This window comes from Dermacentor albipictus, chromosome 10, assembly GCF_038994185.2.
Source record: "Dermacentor albipictus isolate Rhodes 1998 colony chromosome 10, USDA_Dalb.pri_finalv2, whole genome shotgun sequence".
NCBI classification, from domain to species: domain Eukaryota; kingdom Metazoa; phylum Arthropoda; class Arachnida; order Ixodida; family Ixodidae; genus Dermacentor; species Dermacentor albipictus.
The window spans coordinates 4,447,082-4,471,186 of record NC_091830.1 but is presented as its reverse complement, the minus strand read 5'-3'; the positions used below and the strand labels follow the sequence as shown (position 1 = coordinate 4,471,186).

The 24,105-nt window shown below is 45.2% G+C and overlaps 1 protein-coding gene across 3 annotated transcripts in view; it reads left to right on the top strand.

Moving 5' to 3' along the window:
- Positions 1 to 24,105, top strand: part of LOC139051009 (transmembrane protein 62-like) — an 88,585-nt gene that overhangs the window by 2,396 nt on the left and 62,084 nt on the right. For all 3 annotated transcript variants that reach the window (XM_070527995.1, XM_070527994.1, XM_070527992.1), the window contains exons 5-8: positions 3,418 to 3,565; positions 12,699 to 12,817; positions 14,904 to 15,026; positions 20,559 to 20,714. In XM_070527995.1, the coding sequence (XP_070384096.1) occupies positions 3,418 to 3,565; positions 12,699 to 12,817; positions 14,904 to 15,026; positions 20,559 to 20,714 (546 nt within the window). The remainder of the gene's footprint in view (positions 1 to 3,417; positions 3,566 to 12,698; positions 12,818 to 14,903; positions 15,027 to 20,558; positions 20,715 to 24,105) is intronic.

Sequence of the window (24,105 nt, the reverse complement as noted above, 5' to 3'; positions counted from 1 at the left end):
CAAGATTCGTTAATTTTGTGCTTAAATCTTCCTTTTTTTACCTCTTGGCAATTTTCATGAAACAATGTGAAGCCCTAAATCAAGGATTTGCTTCCAGAGGGCAGTAGGATTTAGCTCTCTGTTTTAAACGCAACAATTTTCATTGAGTAGTTCAGCTCATCTCCAATTAGAGCATCTTAGCATTATACATGTACAGTTTAATCTTATAATGAAGTTGTATCTGATACAAATATACCTTCATTATATCGACTTAAGTTTTAAGCACATAATTATTGCATGCTGATATCTGTGAGAAACATTTTATTTTATCTCCTATTAGAGAGCTTTATTATAGCACAAAACGTTTGCATTAGTGTTGTGTGATACAGTGCTAATGCTAAGATAGGCAGCACTGTGCTGGCACAAATTGGTCTTTAAGAGTAGCAGAACGGAGTGAAAAGCCAATGCAAACATATACGATCCCATTTAGATGTAAAAAGTACAAAGTACTGGCAAGCCAAATCTGTACAAAATATCGAGCTAATCCAATGCTAAATCCGCAAGTCTGTCACTAAGTGAAGCTGATCCAAAGCACTGACCGCACAAATCACTTAATTTTGCCATGGAAAATGTGGCACATTAGGCTTGACTTGTAGCCAAATCCCTTAAAATTAGTGAATGAACAAAAAACTACATACACGCTTTGGCACCATTTTCATGCAGCTACAACAAACATGAGAAAACTCTCGTTAAGCTTACTGCACCGGTAATCGAGAATGTGTCTCAAAGACAGCGGCCATTTGTCACCTGTACGCCATTGCCAAAGCATCATTACACAAATCTAAAGCAAATATGCGCATTAGTGGGGGACGCATGAGTGAAGGCCCATGGCTTGATAGATCCCAAGCGGGTAGCTCTCGCTTTGATGGGCACCGCCATGCTGCCCTACATAAGGCTCCCCTTGGCTGCGTGAGCGTTTAACCCTAAATCCCAAATAGCATACGTACGTAACAGTCCCAACTCCATTTTTGTAGAGCTGCATGCTCAGTACGGAGCATGTGATGCTAACGCTAACTTCTTTTGTTTGCTGTTATATGCTATACTAAAACTCTATTATATTTGTTATATTTTTGTGTTCTTGATATTGAGGTCTTGAGTGTATTTGAATAGTTCAGAAAAACTGGTGTTGTCCCTGACATAAAGCTTCCTTTTAAGGTGAAGTTTTACGGTATTGTAGGCTTAAACCATGTACTGTCTCATGCAACTGTTCAACTTGCGTAACTCTTGTTGGAAGCGATTGTTGTGTGTTAGTGAGTGACAGTGCACGAAGCCAGTGTCATAGGTAAAGGGAGCGGTGCGGCGAAGACAACTTAACATCTAGAGCAAATGGGTTGGTGCAAGAAGCCGACAACGAAGAAGCGACACGCGTGATAACTGACGCGCCGTCAAAATAAAATACTAAGAAGAAAGGAACCATTAAGGGCCGTACACGATGGGTGACATAGAAGAAAATGAAGGAAGAAGAGATGACCCGCCGTGGTTGCTCAGTGGCTATGGTGTTGGGCTGCTGAGGACGAGGTCGCGGGATCGAATCCCGGCCACGGCGGCTGCATTTCGATGGGGGCGAAATGCGAAAACACCCGTGTGCTTAGATTTAGGTGCACGTTAAAGAACCCCAGGTGGTCGAAATTCCTGGAGCCCTCCACTACGGCGTGCCTCATAATCAGAAAGTGGTTTTGGCACGTAAAACCCCATAATTTAAGGAAGAAGAGATGAGGGAGAGACCCTAGAACAGCGGGGTGGTGTTCAGACACAATTGAGCACCGAAAAAGTCAGCGTCCGCCGGGAGCGGGAGTAAGCCGTCGCATGGGCCCGAGCTTCCAAACTCCTACCGGCAGAACTTGGACTGCCTAGCCTCCGCAGCTAAGACAAGGTCCCACCGCGTTTCTGGAGTGAGCTGTCGAGCCACGAGCTTGAGCTTCCAGATTCCCACAGGCAGAACCTGGACTGCATAACCTCCTGAGCCAGTACAAGGTCCCATTGCGTGATAACCTGGAGTTTGCTCAAGGAGCGACCAGTGCCTTTCGTCGACGACAGCTAAGTGCTCTTCACCTACACGACCATGTGCCAGAAACCCGCTCTCAGTCTACTGTCCTTGTGTATTCGGACTCACCTAACAACTATAGGATTAGGATAGTGGTGACTTTGATTAATGAGAACTGCATTTGTTATAAGCAGTGAAGAGTGCTCTTTATCCTTTTGGTTTTTTTTCTATCCCTTGTTTATGTGTGTTCTTTCCACTTTCTATATGTAAATATATATTCTTCTTTGACTTCGGAAATCAAACGCTCAAGTCCTGTCGGGAATGCCAATTTGTCACGGTTTGGTTATGAAAAGTGACTTAAAATAATATCGCTGTCTACGTTTTCTATTCAAATGAAGGATGAGAGCGTTTAATTTCAGAAGTGAAAGAAGAATATATATTTATGTATAGAAAGTGGAAAGAAAATGCACATAAACAAAGGATAGAGCAAAAAAACAAAAGGATAACGAGCACTCTACACTGCTTATAACAAACACAGTTCTCATTAATCAAAGTCACCGCTATCCTAATCCTATAGTTGTTAGATGTGTCCGAATACACATGGACAGTAGACGGAGAGCGGAGTGCGGCTCACCAACAGTTCTGGCACATGGTAGCGTAGGTGAAGAGTGCCGAGTGGTCGTCGATGGAAGGCATTGGTCGCTCCTTGAGTGAACTCCAGGTTGTCACGCGATGGGACCTTGTACTGGCTCAGAAGGTTAGGCAGTCCAGGTTCGGCCTGTGGGAATCTGGAAGCTCGAGCTCGTGGCCCGACAGCTCACTTCAGTCACGCTGTGGGACCTTTTCCTAGCTACAGAGGCTAGGCAGTCCAGGTTCTGCCGGTTGCGCTACGTCCGTCCACGTCCTGTCCTTCCTTAACATCGTCTGTGTAAAACTGAGCGCAATATAACCATGAACGTTCACCAACTAGCCCCTTTCATCGCTTTACTAACTGCCGGTAGGTGTTTGGAAGCTCGGGCCCACAGCCCGACGGCTTACTCCTGCTCCCGGCGGACGCTGACTTCTTTGGCGCTCACTTGTGTCTGAACACCACCACGCCGTTCTAGAATCTCTCCCTCATCTCTTCTTCCTTCAGTTTCTTCTATGTCACCCATCGTGTACGGGCCTTAATGGTGCCTTTCTTCTTAGTATTTTTGTTTTGGCGGCGCATCAGATATCACACGCATCGCTTCTTTGTCGTTGGCTTCTTGCACCCACACATTCACTCTAGATGTTAAGTTGTCTTTGCTGCACCGCTACCTTTATTTACGACACTGGCTTCGCGCACTGTCACTCACTAACACACAACAGCGATAGAGAGCAAACGAAAGGACTGATTGATTCACTGTGTGCAGGGTGTACTCTGTGCAAGGACGGCAACATTTGCATTCGTATTCCTACACCCACCACGATGGTGGTGATCGCTACACATTTATTGGCATTGATACCTGCACTGATCCCGGTGTCAAGCGACCGTTCAACTTCATCGGCTCTCTGCCCCAGGTGAGAGCTGCTGGCACACCCAACTGTTAACTCGGACTGCTTCCAACTTAGTAGTGGCTGCTCCCCAGTGCTCTCAATTGCTTAAAGTTTCTTTTGGCCCCAGAAGCCAAATTGTTCTGGCAAATTGGATTGAAAAAATGCATTCAGAACACAACAGACGAACTAGAATTTGCATTCTTTTGAAGCAACTGTAACTGTTTAAGGAAAGAGCATGATTTTTTGGTGTAGATAAGGGCGTGGCAAAGGAGTATTCCATGGTCACATGGTTATGATCTGGCTTGGGCATGCGCATGGTTCGAAGAGGCAGCATTGTGTGATCCCAATAAACCAGCTGTTAGTCTGTGTTCGTCCTGTCTTCTTCTACCTCAGTGTCTCGTTTCTCAGTGTCTCGTACCTCAGTGTCAGTTTAAGTTAAATAAAAAATATGTACTACCAACTAACCTCCCAACACACTCTCCTTGAGAACTGTAAGTTACTTTTCCAAAGTTTGAATTTTGGTGAGTCAATCATAGCCGTGTTTCTCGGCATGTACTTCTAAACTGCTTTACTAGTTGTGACCAGTTCTTGAACTGCTGAGTACATAAAAAGGAGCTGTGTAGAAATTTATTGGTACAGATTTGTCCCTTCATTCACTATTAATACAGCATCTTTAAACACTGGTTTTCACTTTTAAAGGTATGCTAAAGAGGTTGAGCTGTATTAACTAACCTTCTGCAATACCTAGAAAAGAGTCACCCTTATTGTGAGAGGAAGCTTGCTAAGCGAGAAAAGATGCATGAACAAAAGACATTTGGTGACAGTGCCTTGAAGTGCCTGCACAAGCTTGCCACACAAGATAGTGGATGTTTACAGAATCTGCTGGGGTCTGGTTAATTTTTTATTGGTAAATATCGACTACATTATATATATTATTCTAAAACAGCCACAGGCTGAACTTAGCAAATTTCAAGAATCCTTATAGAGCTACAGCAGCCAAAAGATGAAAAAATTCTTTGAAATCCATGATGTCACCCTGACATACAAGTGCTAGTGTTTCTGCATGAAACTTAAAAGAAAAAACAGAACTTTTACCTTCATTTTCTTTTGTAGTAATCAACTTATCGTGGGATTAATCAAAACAGGGTTTAGAAAGTATACATTTATTAGTCTAAGCCGACTGAGTGTTTCTCTTTAGTGCCCCTTTAACTAAGTGGCATTGTAGCTCAACCTGAGTGGTGACCATGCAATCTGGACAACAAAATAAGGAAGGTCACATACATGGGAAACAAGTCATGCATAAAATATGCAGGGCAACCTGTGTGCGACTAGCCATTTGCATTCTCATATGCAGCATATTCATATTATGCTTATGAAAGTACAGTCACTCTGAAGAAATCAATTGTTGCAGTGGAGCATGTTTTGTTCATTTTGGCATGCATGGCTTGCTGCTATTAATTCTGCTCTCCAATTCGAAATTGTTTGTTTGTTTGGTTGGCCTTACTTCTCTTGATGTCCTTCTCTCATGTCCTTTTCCCTGTGTCGGTCTGACTCCCAGAACAAGATGAATGCACATTTAATGACTGAAAATGCAGCCCAAATAAATGCACACCCACTAGACAATGAAAGGCAGAAGCACTATGTTTTACTGCATGTTGCTTTTGTTTTGGGCGGTTCTTCGCAGCAGTAGTGACCAATAGCTATGAAATTTTGGACCACATAAAAAGCCTTGTTTAAGAGCAGCGGCCACACAAAATTTTGTTTGAACTACTAAGGGATGCATCACAAAAAGCTGGTAAAGGAGACGTCTTTAAAAACACGTTACCATTACCGCCCACTGGAGATAACACCAAACCCAGAACATTGAGAACCAGAACAGCTCCTCGACATAGGGTGAGAAATGAGGTGGCATCAGTGGTAGGCTGAAAATCTTTGAGGCCATGGGCTGGGATTGGCTTCATATCCTCTGAAGCTTGATTCACATGACAAAATGGATGGCCAGTTTTTGTGGACGAGCATAACGGGGCTCAGTGCTGCTGAATCGCTTTGTGCAAAAGTAAGCAGCTGTTGAGCTGCTTGGTAGTACGATTCCTTGCAGCTCAGACACTTATCCAAAAATTGATTAGGCCATCCGTCCCATCGTGTGTATCCAGCTTAACCAGCTGCATAGTTTGTCTGCTGAAAGGGACACTAAAGGCAAATATTGAGTCAGGCTAAAGTGATAGATTAGTATTGAAGAATCTCTAAGGCATTTTTTATTGTTGACGTACAAACAAAAAATACATGGAACCCTAGCCGTATACAGCTTCGCTGTAGAAGACACAGAACAGCAGCAACATAATGAAATGAACTTTGAAATGAACGTATCCGATGCTGTTAGTGTGGCATGGATACATTAAATGTCTGTGACACTGTCATGTGTACATTGTTCTGATTATTTACTGGTGACCATTTGCACGAGATTATCCCTGTTATTAAGTTGTTTATTGCTAACACAAGAGATACTTCCTGTATCCCAAATTTCTTGAGCATTGTCAATTCTGTAGCAATACAAACATTTCCAATTGTATTGCCTGCATGATGCAAATGGTGTTTTACATTCTTAAATGTATGTGAGAATCAGCAATTACTCTGGAATTCACGGTGAGACATTTACAAATATGTCTAAAAAGTGGGCGGAATCAACTTCTTGGGGTAAAATTTGACAACCGACGACTTTGATCGCTGTTTTCATTGTGATTTGAATGGTGCTTGTTTTTGTGGACATAAGTTTGTTGCGAATGATGACATGTTGACATGTTGGTATCAAACATTCTCTTTATTACCGCGCTCCGTGACTCTTCCCCACACTGTGCACATTCGGTCCATCTGTGCACACAACACCACACACACTCTGCGTCACCCATGTCTTCTTTCCCCTCTGGCTGCCACACTCACGCCACATGGTTCTCTCTGGCAACTACAGTCAGCTGTGCGCGCAGCCTCCGAGAACCATGCCTTGCCTCGCCTCACTTGCAGCTCTCGGTCTGCTTATGCCACCACTCTCTCCTCACAACTCTCACCTCCTCAGTATGTGTAACAGCATGGGAAGAGAGAACCTGTGGTTAATGGTAGATTACCAACTGGTCTGCGTGGGCAATAGTTTGACGATGTCCCGTAGTAGAGTCACTCAGAACAGTCATTGTGACTTAACCGCTTGACAACGGGATAAGGTCCACATCGTCATGATGCCAACTCGACTGAGACACCCATGGCAGCATCACTCGAGGTATGACTCTCTAAGAGTGCGAGGTCACCATCTTTAATAGTCGTTGGCTGCTGATGACGGTCTTGACTGGACTTCTGTGCTTGCCAAGCAGCTGCTTGATGTTTCTGAACATACTTGAGGGCCTCTTCAAGGCACTGCTAGAGTTCTGCAACAAAAACATGGTGTGCCACTGCAGGAGGCTCCGTATCTTCGTTGTAGAGGATGGAAAACTGAGTTAGTTGGTATTGGTTCATGGTAAATAAGCAACAGAGCACTGAAAACGAAGACGGTCTTCCTTTGTCTTCATCTTCAGTGCGCTCTTGCTTATTTGCCATGTATCTTCCTTGTCATCTGCGAGTTCCCATGGAGTGCGGAGCTCATGGCCATAACAGAGCAATGCTGGAGTATATCCAGTGACTTCGCTCTCTGCAGTATGCATGGCAAAGGCGATCTCAGGTATGGGCTGATCCCAGTCCTTGTGGTTGGAGCAGTATGCTCGTAGGCACAGCTTAATGGTGCCATTGTGGCGCTTGACCATTTGTATGTCGGTCGGTATCGCACAATGCGACAGTCCTTGATGCCCCAGTGTTTTAGGAGGTTTCACCATAAAGTGCTAACAAAGGGGTTCCCATTGTCACTTGTGATGGCCACAGGTGTGCCATGGTAGCAGAAAACTGCAACCATACACTCTAAGATTTTCGTACTTGCTGCCATTCGCAGAAGGAAGAGCACTGGAAACAGTGAATTTGTCGATAGCCACCGGCAAGTATTCGTGGCCACGAGATATAGATGGAAAGAACCCGATAATATCAACACTCACCTCTTTCATGGGAGCTCTGTCCCACTGACTGTTCGTGAGGCCCTCAGGCTTCTGGCATCTAGCTTTTGCATGTAGACAGATAGCACAGCACTGCACCTACTTTGATATGTCAGACCGCATGACCAGCCAGATAAACCATGCTGAGACACATGGTTTTGAAAAATCTGGCATGGCCTGCAGTGGGGTGGTCGTGTGCCATCTTCAGCACTAGGAGTCGGAGGTGATCAGATAACCATGGTACCTTCTTGTTACCTCTTTGCTGAACCAGCAGTCTGCTTGGCTCCAGTTATGTTGTCTCTGCCAGATCATGAATAAGGCGGGGATCAGGGTCTGACCTTGGAATCCCCTGGACCAGTCTTCAGTTTTGGGAGACAGCTGTCAAGAGCCTGTTTTGGAATGAGCCGTCCTATGTTACCTAAGTGTGTGGCATCTTCTTCCAAGGTCACTGCTACTTGATCAAAGGTAATTTTCACTTCAAGAGCAGTTTCAGTTTCAGTTTATTATTCTTTAAATACAATGAATTGGTAAGATACAATATAAAGACGTGGAGCAGCAATGGGGAAGAAGTGTCTCATGCAGACTGTCACTTGGGTGGTCTTCACACTGGAGAGGGGCTCTGCTCAAGGCTTCTGCAGGTATTTTTGCCAGTCCCTATCTGTGCTTGATTCGGCAATTGAAGCCCTGCAGTCATAGGACCCAACACTTGACCCTGGGCAAAGCTTGGTCGGTGCTAAGACAAGGACAAGTGGGCACAGTGAATCTCAGACTCAGTAAATTCGAGATAGGCCCTGAACTTGTCCGCTGCAAGGCTCTCCCACTCATGTACAGTATAATGGCTTGCAGCCTCAGTAAGAACCCTGCTAATGAAGGAAACAGGCTGCAGTCCATCAGGGCCAGCCCACAGTAGTACAGCTGCATTGCCAGTTCTGCTTGCATCAGTTTTAAGCATGAAAGGTCGGTTTAGATCTGGAAAGCCCACAACTGCATCCTGAGCTAAGGATTGCTTCAGTGCAGCAAAAGCTTGCCCTTGGCTCTCTGCCCACTACCACGGGTCATTCTTCTTCAGCAGGAGGTTGTGGGATCGAATCCCAGCTGCGATGGCCGCATTTCGATGGGGGTGAAATGCAATAATGCCCATGTACTGTGCATTGGGTGTACCTTAAAGAACCCCAGGTGGTCAAAATTATTCGGAAGTCCCACTCTACGCGTGCCTCATAATCAGATCATGGTTTTGGCACATAAAACCCCTGAATTAAAATAAACTATATATTATTTTTCAAAAGTTCCATCAGTGGATGTACTGTTAGTGAAAAGTGTAATAGCCAGCAAGCCCCAGGAAGTCTTGCATCTTCTTAATTGTGCTGGGTCTTAAGTAACCTAGCACTGCACGCACCTTTTCTTCATCTGGTCCGCACTGCCCAGGGGAGATGATGTGGCCCATGAACTTCAGGGAGTGACGGCACACCTGTATTTTGTCTTGGGTAATCGTAAAGCCAGCACTTTCAATATATTGCAGTACTTCCCTTACCTGCTCAACGTCGCTCTCAAGTGTCTTCAAGTAGACTAGAATATCATCTAAAAATGCCGTAGCGAAGTGATTGATTCCCTGTAGCACAAGGTCCATCAAGGTTAGAAAAGTCGCCAAGCCACCTGCCACCCCTAAGGGCATCCTGACGAACTCAAATGGACCCTGATGGCAGACGAAGGCCATTTTCATAATGTTCGCTTTGTAAACAGGAATCCGAAAAAAAAGAGATGGAAGCTTGAGAACCACTGAGCTTGACCAAGTTGTGCTAGCAGCCAGTTCGTTCATGGCATTGGGTAGGCAGGCACCTTGGTTTGTGCATTCAAGGGTTGGCAGTCTACAGCAAGCCGGTAGCCTTCAGGCTTCCTCGCAACGAGCATTGGGGCGCTTGTCCAAGGACAGTGCTTTGCCTTATAAGACCCTGCTCTAGGAGGTCATGTACGTAGCGTTCAATTATTTTCTGCTTTTTAGCATTCACTGGACGTAGCTTCCATTTCACAGGTGCACTATCTCCTGTGTCTATGCAGTGCTGAGCGAGGGTGGTACACCTAGGAATTGTAGTGAACAAAGGGCTGAAGTCGTCAAGCACTTCCTTCGTGCTTGGTTGTAGTTTTGTTGCTACAATGCAGTGCTTGCCCTCTTCAATTGGAATACTATTCCTATGTCAGTGGCTGCAAGAACCTCTTTTAAGAAGGTGTGCAAGTGGTAACTTTCCATCTTCCTCTATTGCAAGCACTGCGGCTGGACCCTTGTTGTGTTTAGCTAACAGCACACTGCATAACGGGTCAATGCCAATAGTCCAACTGCCTAGTGCTACATGTATAGAGATGCCTGTTGCACTCGAAAAGTCCCCACCGAGAAAAGTGTATCGATGTATGTCTGGTACACACAGGAAGCACTGGTTGTGGCCGCTCGCATCCCACTGCATCTTCCACTTTAGGGATGTGGTAGACAGGAACCAACCTTTTGTTAGTTGGAGTGCACACACCTGTGTCATGAGCTTAGCACCAGTCTCCTCTGCTGCCTTTGCCCCCGGCATTCCAATTGAGCTCACACTTGAGCCTGTATCCAGTAGGGCTTGGAATGTAATCTTCACAATCCGCATCTCCAGGAGGGGCTCCTTCCTGCTGGCAAAAACCACTGCCTGCAGCGCAGTCATGTGGGTGCTCGCTGAGATGGCACATTCCGTTTCCTGAACACTTTGGTCAGATATCCTTGTTTTCGTTGCATTCATAGCAGCAGCAGAGCAGGCTGGTACGCCGACCTGTGGCGCATTCGTAAGCTGTGTGACCCACACCTCCACAACGATGGCAGGTAAATCGCCCGGAGTCGCGGTGTTCATATCCCTGTGATGGTGCTGCGAGAGGTGTCCTTATAGCATAAGTGATCAGTCCATACAGCTGGTGTCGATAATATGATGGCTGTATCACTGCGGGATGCAACAGCCAATAGGATGCCACCGGCAGAAACTGCAACAGCACGACAGCTGCAGCCGCCTAGAATCTGAGTCGCCTTCCAGCCAGGCCAGTCACATTCACAGCTGACTGGAAGGTGAGGTCCCTCACCACTTGAGCTGTTGGAGGCAGTGGCAGCTTGCACTGCAACCACCTCCAAGCACACTCCATGAGGCTGTCAGCTACCTTAGCCAACTTCACGAGATTGGCAAACTGTTTGCCTTCTGCCAACTCTTGGAGTTGGGGGTGTGTTTGCCACAGCATGTGGTCAACCTTTTCCGATTCTGGAACTCTCTCCTCATGACTTCACCCAATAAGGAGTCAGATTCTTAAGTTGTACTTTTGGTTGTTTGGTTCTTTGTTGTCACAGCACAACATAACAATATTGTGCAATGCTGCGGACAGATGACTCCAATCATAGCAAGTCCTTTGGAAAAATCTGATTCAAGGCATGTCACTGTTTTATGATGGGGAACACTGACTATGTGGGGATAGTCAACTTGAAAGACAATACTATTAGGAGCAGGGGTGATGCACGGTACTGTTTAAGCCAGTTGCACGCTCTTTGGAGCTGTTTCGTCTAGGCTTACAACCAAGTTCAGAAGATTACGAAGTACTGTTGCTAGGCAAGATGGTATATACAGTGGAACCGCGTTCATACGTTTTTCACTGAACCAGGAAGAAAAAATGTAACAGCCGGAAAAACGCAACAGCGAGGAAAGCTCTGAAAGGGAATGTAAACAGTGCAGTTTTGACTTGAAAACAATTTATTTTCGCAAAATATGCTTAGGACTTTAAAAAATCGAAAATGATGGATTACCGTTTCTTTTGCTTGCTAGAAGGCACCACACGTTTTTCAATAGCCTGAAAGGCTGCATTGCCGTCAGCATCGCTTTGAGGTGTGATGTACATACCTGCGGAGGAGCTCCAGAGTGGTGACGGCTTTTCCAAAGATTGGATCTGTCAATTCCCTGGAATCTTGTGGCTGGTTATCATTGCATTCAGCTGCTTCAATTGCTGCTGAGTTCGCAACCATCTTCGCGATGCTCTGGCACTCCCACGTCACGATGGCAGCATCTATGGTTACATAGTCGTCGTATGTGATAGTGTGGCCTTTCAATCATCGACTGTTCCCAAGTTCACACTTGCTGCTTCTCTGCATACTGTCTTATAAGCGATGCTGTGCCTCTTCTGGAAACGAGCAATCCAGCCATTTGACGCCGCAAACTCGGTGATGCTCAGCCTGTTGGCTATCTCCATCGCCTTCTCATGTAAAATGCTGCCGACAAAGTTAATGACGGCAGCATTTGCTTGTTTAAATCAGAGCCTCATCGAGGTTCTCATACTTGGTGTCATGAGCCTGCTTAGCTTTCGGGCCGAAGAGAACGGCATCCCCTTCTACCTCGGCAGGCATTGAGGCAATGCTGTTAAGCGTTGAGGGTGGCAGTCTTTGGCAGTGTTGACCCTTTTTCGTGCTGGCTGCTTGTCAACTACGTTTAGTATGTCCAGCTTTTCCTCAAGGGAAAGCGCCTTCAGCTTTCACGATGCCATCATGAAGATTGCAGTTTGTGCGATGCAGGTACCCTGAATAACCGCCAGTCAAAAGCATTATTATGTGAAGAGTGCAAACAACTTTGGTTGTCTGCTGCTGCTACTCTTGCAAAGCCGTACCATGATTGCCTAGTGCCTGGTGAGGGTTGTTGCTACCCTCAGTAGGCTGACTCTCACCCTACATAAGTGGCACCTCCACAGACGACCGTTTTGCAGTCATCCGGCGAGCACAGAAGTTATCTAGGAGGCTATGCCAGAACCTGTCCCGGCAATGTGGCCGTGTTGGCACGCGTTGCGTGGGCGGGTTCAGGGTACCAGGTTGCGATGTGTCACGTGGGAACTTTTTCACAGCCACAGTGTAACAACAGGGATATTATTAATGCATGAGATTCTATGCGAGTTGTGACGGGACTGGGCAAAAACAACGGGGCAGCCGGAAAAACGCTGTGCCAAGGAACGTAAGAGTTGGGTTCTACTGTAGTTATAACTGGGCTGCATGTACATATATTTTGGTCTTTCGCGATATTGTTCAATGGAAAAGTACTCAACATTTTTTGCAGGCTGAGCTGAGCAGCTTACAGCGCATTCGGGAGGAGACACGGGGAAGCAACATGACCATCTGGTTTGGTCATCACCCAACACGCAGTGTGTCTTCTGAGGAAATCCACGAGCTGCTCAGGTGTGGCTCACCCACTTGTTGGCTTTGCTCCAGTGAGGCTTGAGTCAGATTTAAAAGCTCATAGTTTGATCATCGTGACTCACACACTGTGATTATTAGACAGTTGTGGGCCGAAGAGCATGAACAAAGGTCAAGGTTTAAAGGGGTACTTTAATGACATTGTTACGAGGAGTATTTAATAGGCAGTAGCTGGTTGGTACAAGTCAAGCTACACAGCACAAAAACAGGCTTCCACCTAGCTTGAGCCTTCCATCATGCCCTCATCATTGTCGTCTTCATTGCTCAACCATGACAAAAACCCTGGCAGATGGAGCACCGTCTTCACCAGGACGGTGCTTCATCCGCCAGGGTTTATTTCATGGACAGTGTATTGCAGTTCTAAAGTTTGAGGCAGGAAGCATGCACATTATCACTTGGTGGTGTGGTAGTCGATGACATGGGTCTTGGCAGAGATATGTCATAGGTGACAGATGTTATTTGGCACAGGACTCGATAGGGCGCAACATAGCGCGACAGCAGCTTCTTGCAAAGGCCAACACGAGGAGTATGGAGATGGAGCCAGAGCAGGATGAGAGAGCTCCGAGGGAAGTAGGCATCTCTGTGTCGACGATCATAAAGGGACTTTTGTTCAACCTGCAATGAAGAGAGCCAATCGCGAGCTACCGTGCATGTTATGGCCGCACGGGTGATGGCATCTTGAGCACATGAAGTGGTTGACGCTAAATTACACAGAAGCATGGTGCCAAAGGACGAAAGGGGGCATGGTCAAACAGAAGATAAAAGAGCGAGTAGCCGGCCATTTCATGATAGGATGAATTATAGGCGAAGGTGACAAATGGCAGAGCAGTGTCCCAATCACTGTGATCGTCAGAAACGTTCATGGAGAGCATGTTGGTCAGTGTACGGTTGAGGTGCTTAGTAAGGCCATTAGTCTGGGCATGATAGGAAGGGGCGAATTTGTGATGAGCAGCACATTAGCAGGGAAGGTCTTCAACCATGCAAGATAAAAAAATGGCTGTGGCTTAGCTAAGGTTAAGCCCAGGATGCGAAGCATACTAGCCTTTGTTTTAGTTGTTGAACCACTGTTTAGCCTGGTGAAGGGAAGGGAAGCGTAGCAGAGGGCAGCAGAAAGATAGGTGGGCGGATGAGATCAAGAAGTTTGCAGGGACAACACTGCCACAATTAGTACATGACCGAGGTAGTTGGAGAAGTATGGGAGAGGCCTTTGCCCTGCAGTTGGCGTAACGAGGCTGATGATGATGATAATGAATATTTCTGCATTACCTTTGTATTTTGAATGAGGAAAATGATAAAGCTTCCTCTTAATAGCCGAGCTCACCAGTAGGTGACGTTGCACATGTTGCCTGAAAGTAGACCAGAAACCTAAATGCAGTTTGTATCCAGCTGTGAGGTACAACTGAGCCTTATATTTCTTTTTTTGGTGCTGTGGCAAGCATACAGACTGTTGCACATTCATGTTGCTGCCATGCTATCTCAAATGCAACAGCACATGCGCGACCTGCCTGCTGTGTCTATCACGGGATGTGTTTTTGGTGTGTGGGTGAGCAGTTAAAGTGAGAAGGCTGGTGCCTGGATGTGCGCTATATTCCTACCCAACTATTATTGAAGGTCACAGGATCTGCTGAGTTTTAGAGGCTTGGCGCGGTGAAATGGTAAAGGGAGCGCTAGCATGGAACATTTTTGTGGGGACAAAAATGCATACTTGCCACTATTGGTGCTCGATGACTGCGAGCACTCGCAGCCAACAAGTGAAATCTATTCATGTGTGTTTTTGGGCATGTAACGCCACGTGTGTTTAGTTAGTAAGTGAATCTCCTCTGCATTTTTTACTGACCATAAAACCATGAAGGTGACTTTGTGTAATAATCTAATACATTGCTATCATAGTCAGTTCTTCTTGCTTTGGGCAAAACTGGGACTTCTTTGTTTTTCGAGTCATGCTGCAACCCAATAGGACTAAGTACTGTTGTTATACAGAGTGCCCTTTGAATTCTGCAGGCTTGTTGAGTGTTCTTTGACTACAAGTATGGCAGAGCTCCGGTTTCAACCTCGCTTATCATTGCAGGTTTGGTGGCCCATACCTGTGTGGCCACTACCACAGTCTTCTGGGTTTCTTCCGGGGCATGTATGCGCTGCAGCCATCGGGGTTCCTCGAGCTAGAACTAGCCGATTGGAAGACCGGTCGCCTGTGAGTGCCTTTGTACAGCTTTTATTTGACTACTACAGATGCAGTTCGAGTCAACAGAACAGAATCATCAAAGGTTGAAAACATGCTGTCATGTCGGTGGGATCCATCTGCTACAGTTCAATTGAAGGGACCCTAAAAGGAGGTGGAGCTGTGTTATCACCCTTCTTCAATGTCAAGAAAGCCACTCTTGCCACAAGAGGAGGCTTAATAAGCCAGAAAAGAAACAAAAATGAAAGACGGGTAGTGAAGTGACCTTGAAGTTCGCGCAGCTGCTTACTGTGTTATAGATTTTCAAGGCATCTGCTCAGGCCTACTTAATTTACTATTGGTAAAGGTGGACTGCTCTGTATTCTGAAAGAGTAAAAAACTAAGCTTAACATGTTTCAAAAACTTTGACTGCTTTCGAGTGGCTCAAATATGAGATACTTTGAAATATGTGACATCATATTGATGCACCAGCAGAGCGGTTTCGGTATGAAATTTAAATAATGAAACTTCCACCTTCACTTTCTCTTCTAGTAATTAGCGTCTTACCACATAATTAACAAAAATAGAGCTCTGGAGGAATATTACACTGAAACCTTCTTATAATGAAATAGCGCATATAATAAAGCAAATAAAATTCCCCTTGAAATTCCCATAGAGATTCACGTATTTAAAACCCCTTTTTAGAGAACTGAAGGTGTCCTGCCAGTGGATACATAATGAACTAGATTCGTCTCCGAAACCAAAAGATACCCGACCGCTTGGTATCGATTACATCACTTTCTGCAGGTTTCGGCACTCGTCTGCCGCTGCACTTTAAGACTCCCTCACCCCTGCGTCGAATACGTCGTCAAGCAGCACTGGTCTTTTTCACCACTGCACGTAACTGAACACTTTCACATAAGCATCAGCTCATTATCGCACTTCTCCGCACTGACCTCTCTCTCTTTTGCGTGCCTGGCTGCACAAGCCGTGCCACAGTGTGCCACTATGCGCGACAGTGCAAAAGATTAGTGCATTCACTTCTCTCTTTCTCTATGGCGTGCCACACATGCAAGCACAGCTGGGCCTGGCCTCAGAGACCTCTGGGCACATACTCGGGGGGGTCATGCCCAGGCCGTGCATTCACTTCTTCCTCTCCCTGCGACACACCGTGCCGGCTAGCATCTGGGCGCGGCCTTGGAGATCGCACTGGCATCAGTGCAGTCTCGGAGGCCACGGGCCACTGAGCCAAGCCGGTGCAGTAAAGTTCTCTTGCCTTCTCGATCACAGAGTGGAGCGCTTTGTTGTGCACCACGTGCTGCTCAACCATGGCGGGCCAAGTGGAAAGCATGCGCAAAAGACCATCACAATGGAATAGAAGGCAGCTATGTAAAGGCTGCTGTGTCAGGTCCCAAGCCTCTTGTTGCACATGCCAAAGATTCTTTTGTTATTTTATTCAAATTTCATCGCATGCGTGGCAGTGTAATGGTAGCGTGAGTTCAAAGCCATCTTTTTGTTTCCATGCTTACAATTGTGCACCACAGTGGGCATATATTGCAATAAACTGTAATACAGTGAAACCTCATTAAACCATAGTTGTCCGGATCTCGGAAAAAGTATGTACTAAACGGTAGTACTGCTTAACCGAAATTGCGCGAGATCACCCACATACTTGTCAAAAACGGAACTCAGTGAGAGTGTGATTAAAGGGCAAAAAATGTGCAGTATTATTCACTTCGTACAACAAAAGTCTGTTTGTTATTTTCATTTTATGCCATGGTGGGGTAGCAGCGACGACAGCAGCCTCAAACTCACTCAAGCTGTGAGCTAGCTTTTCCGCTAGACCCTTCTTCTTGCAAACACCCGCATGAGGCTGACTTAACACACAGCTTCTGTCACTGTTGGGCCTGAATCGCCTGTGCTGTCGCTTTCCGTTTTGTCCTCATCACTGTCATTAGGCGAAACTTCGGCAACAACAGAGGCAATGATAGCGAAAAGTCTAAACTTGTAGCTGACATCTTTTCGCGGTCGCAGCAGCACTGCCGAGCAACTTCTTCGCATTCCAAATGCCACACACCATAGTCAACGATAGATCCCTCTCGCATCCCAGCACCGACTTATTGTGCCACGTTTGATAGCACGACCGATGTCCAATTTTTCTTCTATGCCGAGCACACAGTTTTTGTCCAAGCTTAGGCATGACGCGCGTCCTAGCTTGCATGCTGCAGTGAAGCCACAACACTGTCCGGCACCCTGCCGAAATTATGTTGATGCGGCTTCACCCTTCCAAGCGCCCTTTGCATTTGTGCTTGGAGGTCGTTCTGATCTCTGAGGCTTGTTGTTCTACTGGGCCGACGTACTGCCATGATTGCAATCGTGACATGCCCCCATGATTGCGCGACAAAAAGTGGAAACACTATGTGCTAATCGATATGACGCAATAAGCTGGTACAGTTTATGCGGATACAAAACTCATTATGTTCAATGGCAGCTGAGTTGTGGATTTAACATTACTACTTCTAATACGAAACTACTGTCTAAGCGGGTACAGTTTAACGACGTTTTACTGTAATGCATATAACAAAGTAATGGATATAACGAAGTAATTTTGGCTGCCCCTTCAACTTCGTTATACAGTCGAACCCACTTAGAACAATATTCAAGTACCATGAGAATTCCATTGTTATAACCGATAAATGTTATAATTGGGTTGCATGAAAAAATCAAAATAGGGGGATGGCAGAGCTGATGTGAGAAAGCTATAATGGTGGGGAGGCCAGTGGACCTCTCCACCACCTTTCTTCATCTGGCTGCTGATTGTGTTCACTCGTTTAACTGCTACCTGGGTGCTTTGTTCACGCCCAGCAAGCCGCGGCTGTTGGCGTTAAAGAATGGCGCTGCTATAACAGCTGCAAATTTAAGAAGGGTCACGGGTGGCAAGCGATATGCGAGCACCACCAAGGCATTGCTTTGGTGGCTCCAAAAGGGGCCGCTGGCTTGCACGAGGAAACCTTATGTCAGTCAGCCTTGCATGCTTTACGCGAAGCTTGGTGACATTCTCCTCCAATGCATCCAGGTCCTGCATGTAGTGCAGCAGAAGGTTCCTCGCGAAAACAAAGCCCCGGAGGGACTGAATCATCTGCTGGGCTTCCTGCGAGGACAACGTTGAGGCAGTCTGTCCTACCGCATCATCACTGGCATCATCGCCATTGCTATCTGATGCAAGCATGTTTGTGATGATCGCCTCATCAATTAGAAGCACTTAGTTTCCAAATGTATAGCCATGCGCTTTGTTTTCCCCGGCAACGTCATGCATTGCCGATGATCAGCGGGCGCCTCAGCCATCTTCCATTTCGGCAGTGAGTCAAACCAGTTGTTGGTCAAACGAGGCTGAGAAACCGCGTGGCGAGAAACGATTTCGACACAACCAACAAAGATGAATGCGAGTGATTAAGCTGTTTGCAGAACGGCTCTGAATAACGAGCCAGCGAGCAACATGTGAATAATCTGCGAGCAGCGCATTTGGTGCGGTCCATTCGTGTTTCAGTGGGTGGGGCGGCTTAGAGCTGTGATCGCAGCTGATTCATGTTCACAGGGGTGGAAGGGCGACGGGAGAGAGTTGAGGTGTCCTTTGTTGAGAGACATATACTGCGCTGCGCTTCACCCGACCTTTCACTACCTTTATCCAAGAAGCTTTCTATGTCTCGTGTCCGTGCTTTGCAGAATAACATTACGTTAACCTGACTAGCCCTACAGTACATTCTTGTATTTTCCAGTGTTTTCTGACACGCTTTGCATGTGCTGTATTTTTTCACGTATAACCTGCCGCCGGGTATAAACCGCAGCCGCAATTACAACAGCCCGGAAAGAAAAAAAGAATATATCTTCGCATAAATCCGTGGTAATAACTGAGTATAACAACGCTCAAATTTTTGCCAAAGCGGTCTCCACTTGCGGATGCATGACTCGACCACATTGTATCTTCGGCCAGCGGCTTGGTTCCCCCATTCCTTGGCAATCCTGTGAAAGCTGGATCGCAGCCAAATACCCGGAAAGAAATGCTTACGCCCTGAACGTCATAGATTCTAAGGGCAGAGAGCTAGCGTCTGCCATAGTCCGTGCACAAAACTCTGAGACTGCAGAAGAGACGGCGATCGCCTTAGCAACTACCACGTGCATGAATGCAGCTGTAGTTTTTTCCGATTCTGAAGCAGCTGTCAGGAACTATGCTAAGGGTCTAGTGTCGCCAGAAGCACTAAAAATATTGAAGCACGACAGCACTCCGATCCCCTACATCTGCGTGATCTGGGTTTACACGCGGGATGGTATCGCAGACGAATCAGTCACGTGATATGTGACGTGATTAGGAGTCCAACTAGCACTCACATGACAGCGTATGACAGCGCGAACATAGAAATGGAGCAAACGTGACTGAGCCAGAAATCCCGCCAGTGATTTGACTCATCGTTGTATCACGAAACGCTTCGTGCTGACCGAAGGAGCGCCATGAGAACGGGTTACGTATGAGTTTGCTGGCGCCGCATGCACTGTTCGCTTACTACTAAATGCTAAATGTCTGCCTGTAAAGAGGAGGATAATTGGCGACCATCAAAGAGCGGAGAAGGGAGCTTCAACACTAGGTGATAACGAAGCTTTGAATGGCAGAGAACCTTGCCTTGAGGTATGGCTTCACGGCAGCGTTGTGAGCGTTGCCGTGAAGCCATACTTCAAGCCGAAATGTGCATATAACTTGCATCCCCACTTTACAGATAATTTTTTTTAAATTTCTGGTGTGGGTTATACGTGCAGAAATATGGTGATCTTCATGTTTTAGTGCCACAGGTAAAAATATAAGCGGCCCTGAAGTGTATGCAATGCATTTTAAATGGGCCTGTTTTCCTTATTGCTTGGGACTTCAAGGTGTGACATTGGCATGCACAATTGCAAACATGGTGTCTACTAATAGGATACTGTAAGGCAAGACTGCACACTGAAGGGCATAAAATGTTACAGTGAAGCTATTAAGGGGAGTTCAACAGCATCTTTTGTGTGGTGATGAAGGCCAGCACGCAAAACTCGTGGTAGCATGGTCAGTATCGGATGTCAGCCAGAGAAGAGCCAGCCTTCATCGGAGCCCTGAAAGAACTGCATAACCAGGACACATTGGTGAGACTGCACAGCAGGATGCTGATGTTTGTGGTGATCCATTGCTAAGAACAGCCAGCAACACACCCCTACCAGGGCATTGGAAAAGGCAGCTAAGCATCAGTGTTGGTAGAGCCAGCACAGCATACAAAAACATGCATAAGATATCATGGAGAGTATAGAATTACATACCAAGCTCAAATTTAGTGAAGCATTCGAAAAGTCTCCAGTAGATTTTGGGCAGTGGTAAAACAGACCTTTAGGACTTCTGAAGGGTATGATAACTCCCTTGTACCACAGCTTTGCTGACTTTGTTGCATGAGCTGCTTCAATTAACATATCCGCAATTTGATTTTTCACAAGTGCTATGTAACTAAGCCAGTTGAATGAGATTGATGCATTGTCCTGTTGTTGTTCCAGGTTCCGGGTTGCAGCAGTGGACCATGGTCTGTTCAGTTTTGTGGATGTACGTTACCGTGAGTGGCCCATAATCCTTGTTACAAATCCAAAGAGCGCTGTGATGGCCATGCCTTCTGTGGAGCCATTGCAACGCATTGCCCATTCTACTCACATCAGGTTGGTGGACGGTGTGCACACAGCATGCTCAGAGTCGAGTGCTCTACTTGTTTGCATTGTAATGTGTTCTTTTACTGCTGCAGGCAGCTAAGTCCAATAAAACGTTGTTTTTCCATAAGTAACATGCTGAAGTTGTTTAGAGTGCCAAACACGGCACTCTGCTAACACTGTGCTCATTTTGGCAACATTGAACTGTTTTATGAGCAAATGGAAAGAGATATGGAGATAAGATATAGAATGCGGAGGCTTGAATACCTGGAGAAGTGTAATGGCGATGCTTCGTCCAATCTCAATATGAGATACGTGGATTACTTTAAGTTGGTTCATATCAAGTGAGCCCAGTATCTGGCCAGGGAGGTAGAACTCCCGGTCCCAATGTGGGAGTAGCCCGCTCTATTTATTTATTATTTCAGAATACTGCAGGCCATTGCTTGGCCCTAGCAGGAATGAATTTACATTGTTACATAACCAAGAGAATAAAATTTATACAATGTTAGCAGCACACATATATCAAAAGAATAAACCAAAAGAATAAAATTGTACAATATTAGCAGCATACGGATACCAAAGAATAAAATTATACAATATTAGTAGCACAAGGATACAAAACATACATATCAGGTAAGTAGACGATGTAACGCATCAGAAAAATTTTGTGAGGAAAAAACAGATGCCGGTAATGAATTCCAATCTTGTACTGTTCTAGGGAAAAAACTGTACTTAAAGCTGTTAGTTTTGGCGAAGATGGGAGCAAGTGAATGCTCATGAACGCTCCGAGTCCTTCTCACTAGAGGACGCTTAATGCACTCTGGAAGCTGGAGCTTATTTTTTCCTGTTAAACTATTGTTCAAGAATATCAATCTATTAATCTTTCTGCGGGTTTCTAGTGTATGAATGTTATTTGAGATCATTAACTGCGAAGGAGAGTCTTCCCTTTTGTATTTTCCGTATATAAACCTAACCGCTTTCCTATTGACTTTTTCAAGGATCATTATATCTTTTTTTGTGTATGGGTCCCACACTACTGAAGCATATTCAAGTAAAGACCGCACACAAGTTTCGTAAGCCAATTTATTTATGTGTGCAGGGGCAGTTTTTAGCTTTCTTCGTAAAACCCATAGCTTTCGAAATGCAGATGTAGAAATATTAGTAATGTGAGCCGACCATTTTAACTTATTGTCGAGTGTTATGCCTAAATATTTATATTTGTCAACTTCCAAGATCATGGTTCCGCGAAGAAAGTAAGGAAGCAAAATTGGAGACTTTTTTCTAGTTATACGTAAGAGAACAGTTTTTTCACTATTAAGTACCATAGCCCATTTCAGACACCATTCTTCAATAGCAAAAACTGCTTTTTGAACAGAGATGTGGTCATGTTCGGATGAAATTTGTTTAAACACAACACAGTCGTCTGCAAACAACTTAACAGAGACATCTTTAGGAACAACCGCAACTAAATCATTTACATATATTAAAAACAACAAAGGTCCCAGCACACTTCCCTGAGGAACTCCTGAATGAACATTAACAACACTAGAAGCGGTCTTATTAATTTCCACATATTGCCGTCTGTCTGTAAGGTAGTCTTGAATCCATTGAATAATAAAAAATGGTATACCCATACATTCCATCTTATAGAGAAGTTTGCCATGTGGCACCTTATCGAAGGCCTTGCTAAAATCAAAGAAAACCACGTCCGTTTGCCCGGACATATCAAGCACCCGCGCAAATTCATGCACAGACAAAACAGTCTGAGTAACTGTGGATAACCCCTGCCGAAACCCGTGCTGATTATCCGACAAAAGATTATGATCGCTCAGGAACTTTCGCAGGTAACCGGCTACAATATGCTCCAACATCTTACAGCAACTGGATGTTATGGAAACAGGCCGATAATTTGAAACAGAAAATCGATCACTTTTTTTATATACGGGAACCACCCGTGCTATTTTCCATTGTGAAGGAATTTTTCCGTTTGCTAATGAGAGTTTAAAGATGTCTGTGAGGCAGCCTGATATTTGTTCTGCGTAACGCCTCAAAAATACATTCGGAAGACCATCGGGTCCAGCGGATTTTTTAGTGTCCAGTTTCAAGAGCATCGCCAGAACACCCTCACGAGTTACTTCAATGCCATCCTCTGGTGCAGCCACTGCTTTTATTTCATATTCATCTAATTCTGAAAACACCTCGTAGAAATACTGATGAAAATTCTCAGCTATTTCAGCAGCATCAGTGATAATCTTGTCCCTAACTTTTATTTTAGTAAGTGCATCTTTGGGTTTACTCAAATGCTGCCAAAATTTTTGCGGATCAGTCTTTAGAAACTCTGCTAATGTGTGTGTGAAATATTTAGTCCTGGCGCAGCTCACCTTTGATAATAGGTCACGTTTGATTTCTATAAGCAGTGGCGTTGAAGTTCCCTGCTTCTTACGATATCTTTTAAGTCTACGCTTAATGTGTATAATTTCGCGAGTAATCCATGGATGTTTCCGCTTTTTAAGTATTTTTCTGTTTGGAACGTATTTTTTAATGCAATGCCTAAGCACATTAGCGAACCTTTGCCAAGAGCTTTCCACATCATCACATGTGATCCCAATATTTTCTTCAATATAGTCAATAATCACCACATCGTCAGCTCTACTAAATTCCTTAACTGTAGCGACATCAAGCGCACGTGTTTTTGATTTTTCGACCTTCCAGGAAAAAGAAATTAACTTATGGTCAGATATGCCGGGTTCAATTGTAACAGTTCCTTGTCTAAATCCTTCACTAATGAACAGCAAGTCAAGAATTGATGTTCCGCGAGTACATTCAGTAACTATTTGGTCAAGACCAAGAGCAAGCATAACATCAAGGATTCTATCGCTCGTATGCGATAATCCAAAAGACAGATTGTTCCAATTTAATAAAGGCAAATTAAAGTCACCCGTTACAATAACATTCTTATTTCGTAACAACAACAAACGGTCATACAATTTACTCAAAAAGCTTTCATCAGTGTCTGGAGCACGATAAACTGCACACAAATAAAAAGCCGTTTCCTTCACTTTGATTTTCAAAAAAAGGCTTTCATGCTCAGCAATCTGGCTTTCTACGTCAACATCGACAAAGGATTTAACAACCACAGCAACACCACCCCCTCTAGATCCTCGGTCCCGCCGATATAACCGATAACCTGGTGGGATTATGTCATCGTCACTTATTTGGTCGTGTAGCCAGGTTTCAGTTATGACACACACGTGCGGATCCAAAGAGTGCAAACAATCTTCCAGTTTATCTTTTTTATTCACAATGCTTCTTGCATTGAAAGAAACTAACCGCACATCGGACGTATCTGGCCGTTAGCTTTCAAATAAGGATTTGGAGTTGCGCTCTATCAATGTTCTAGAGT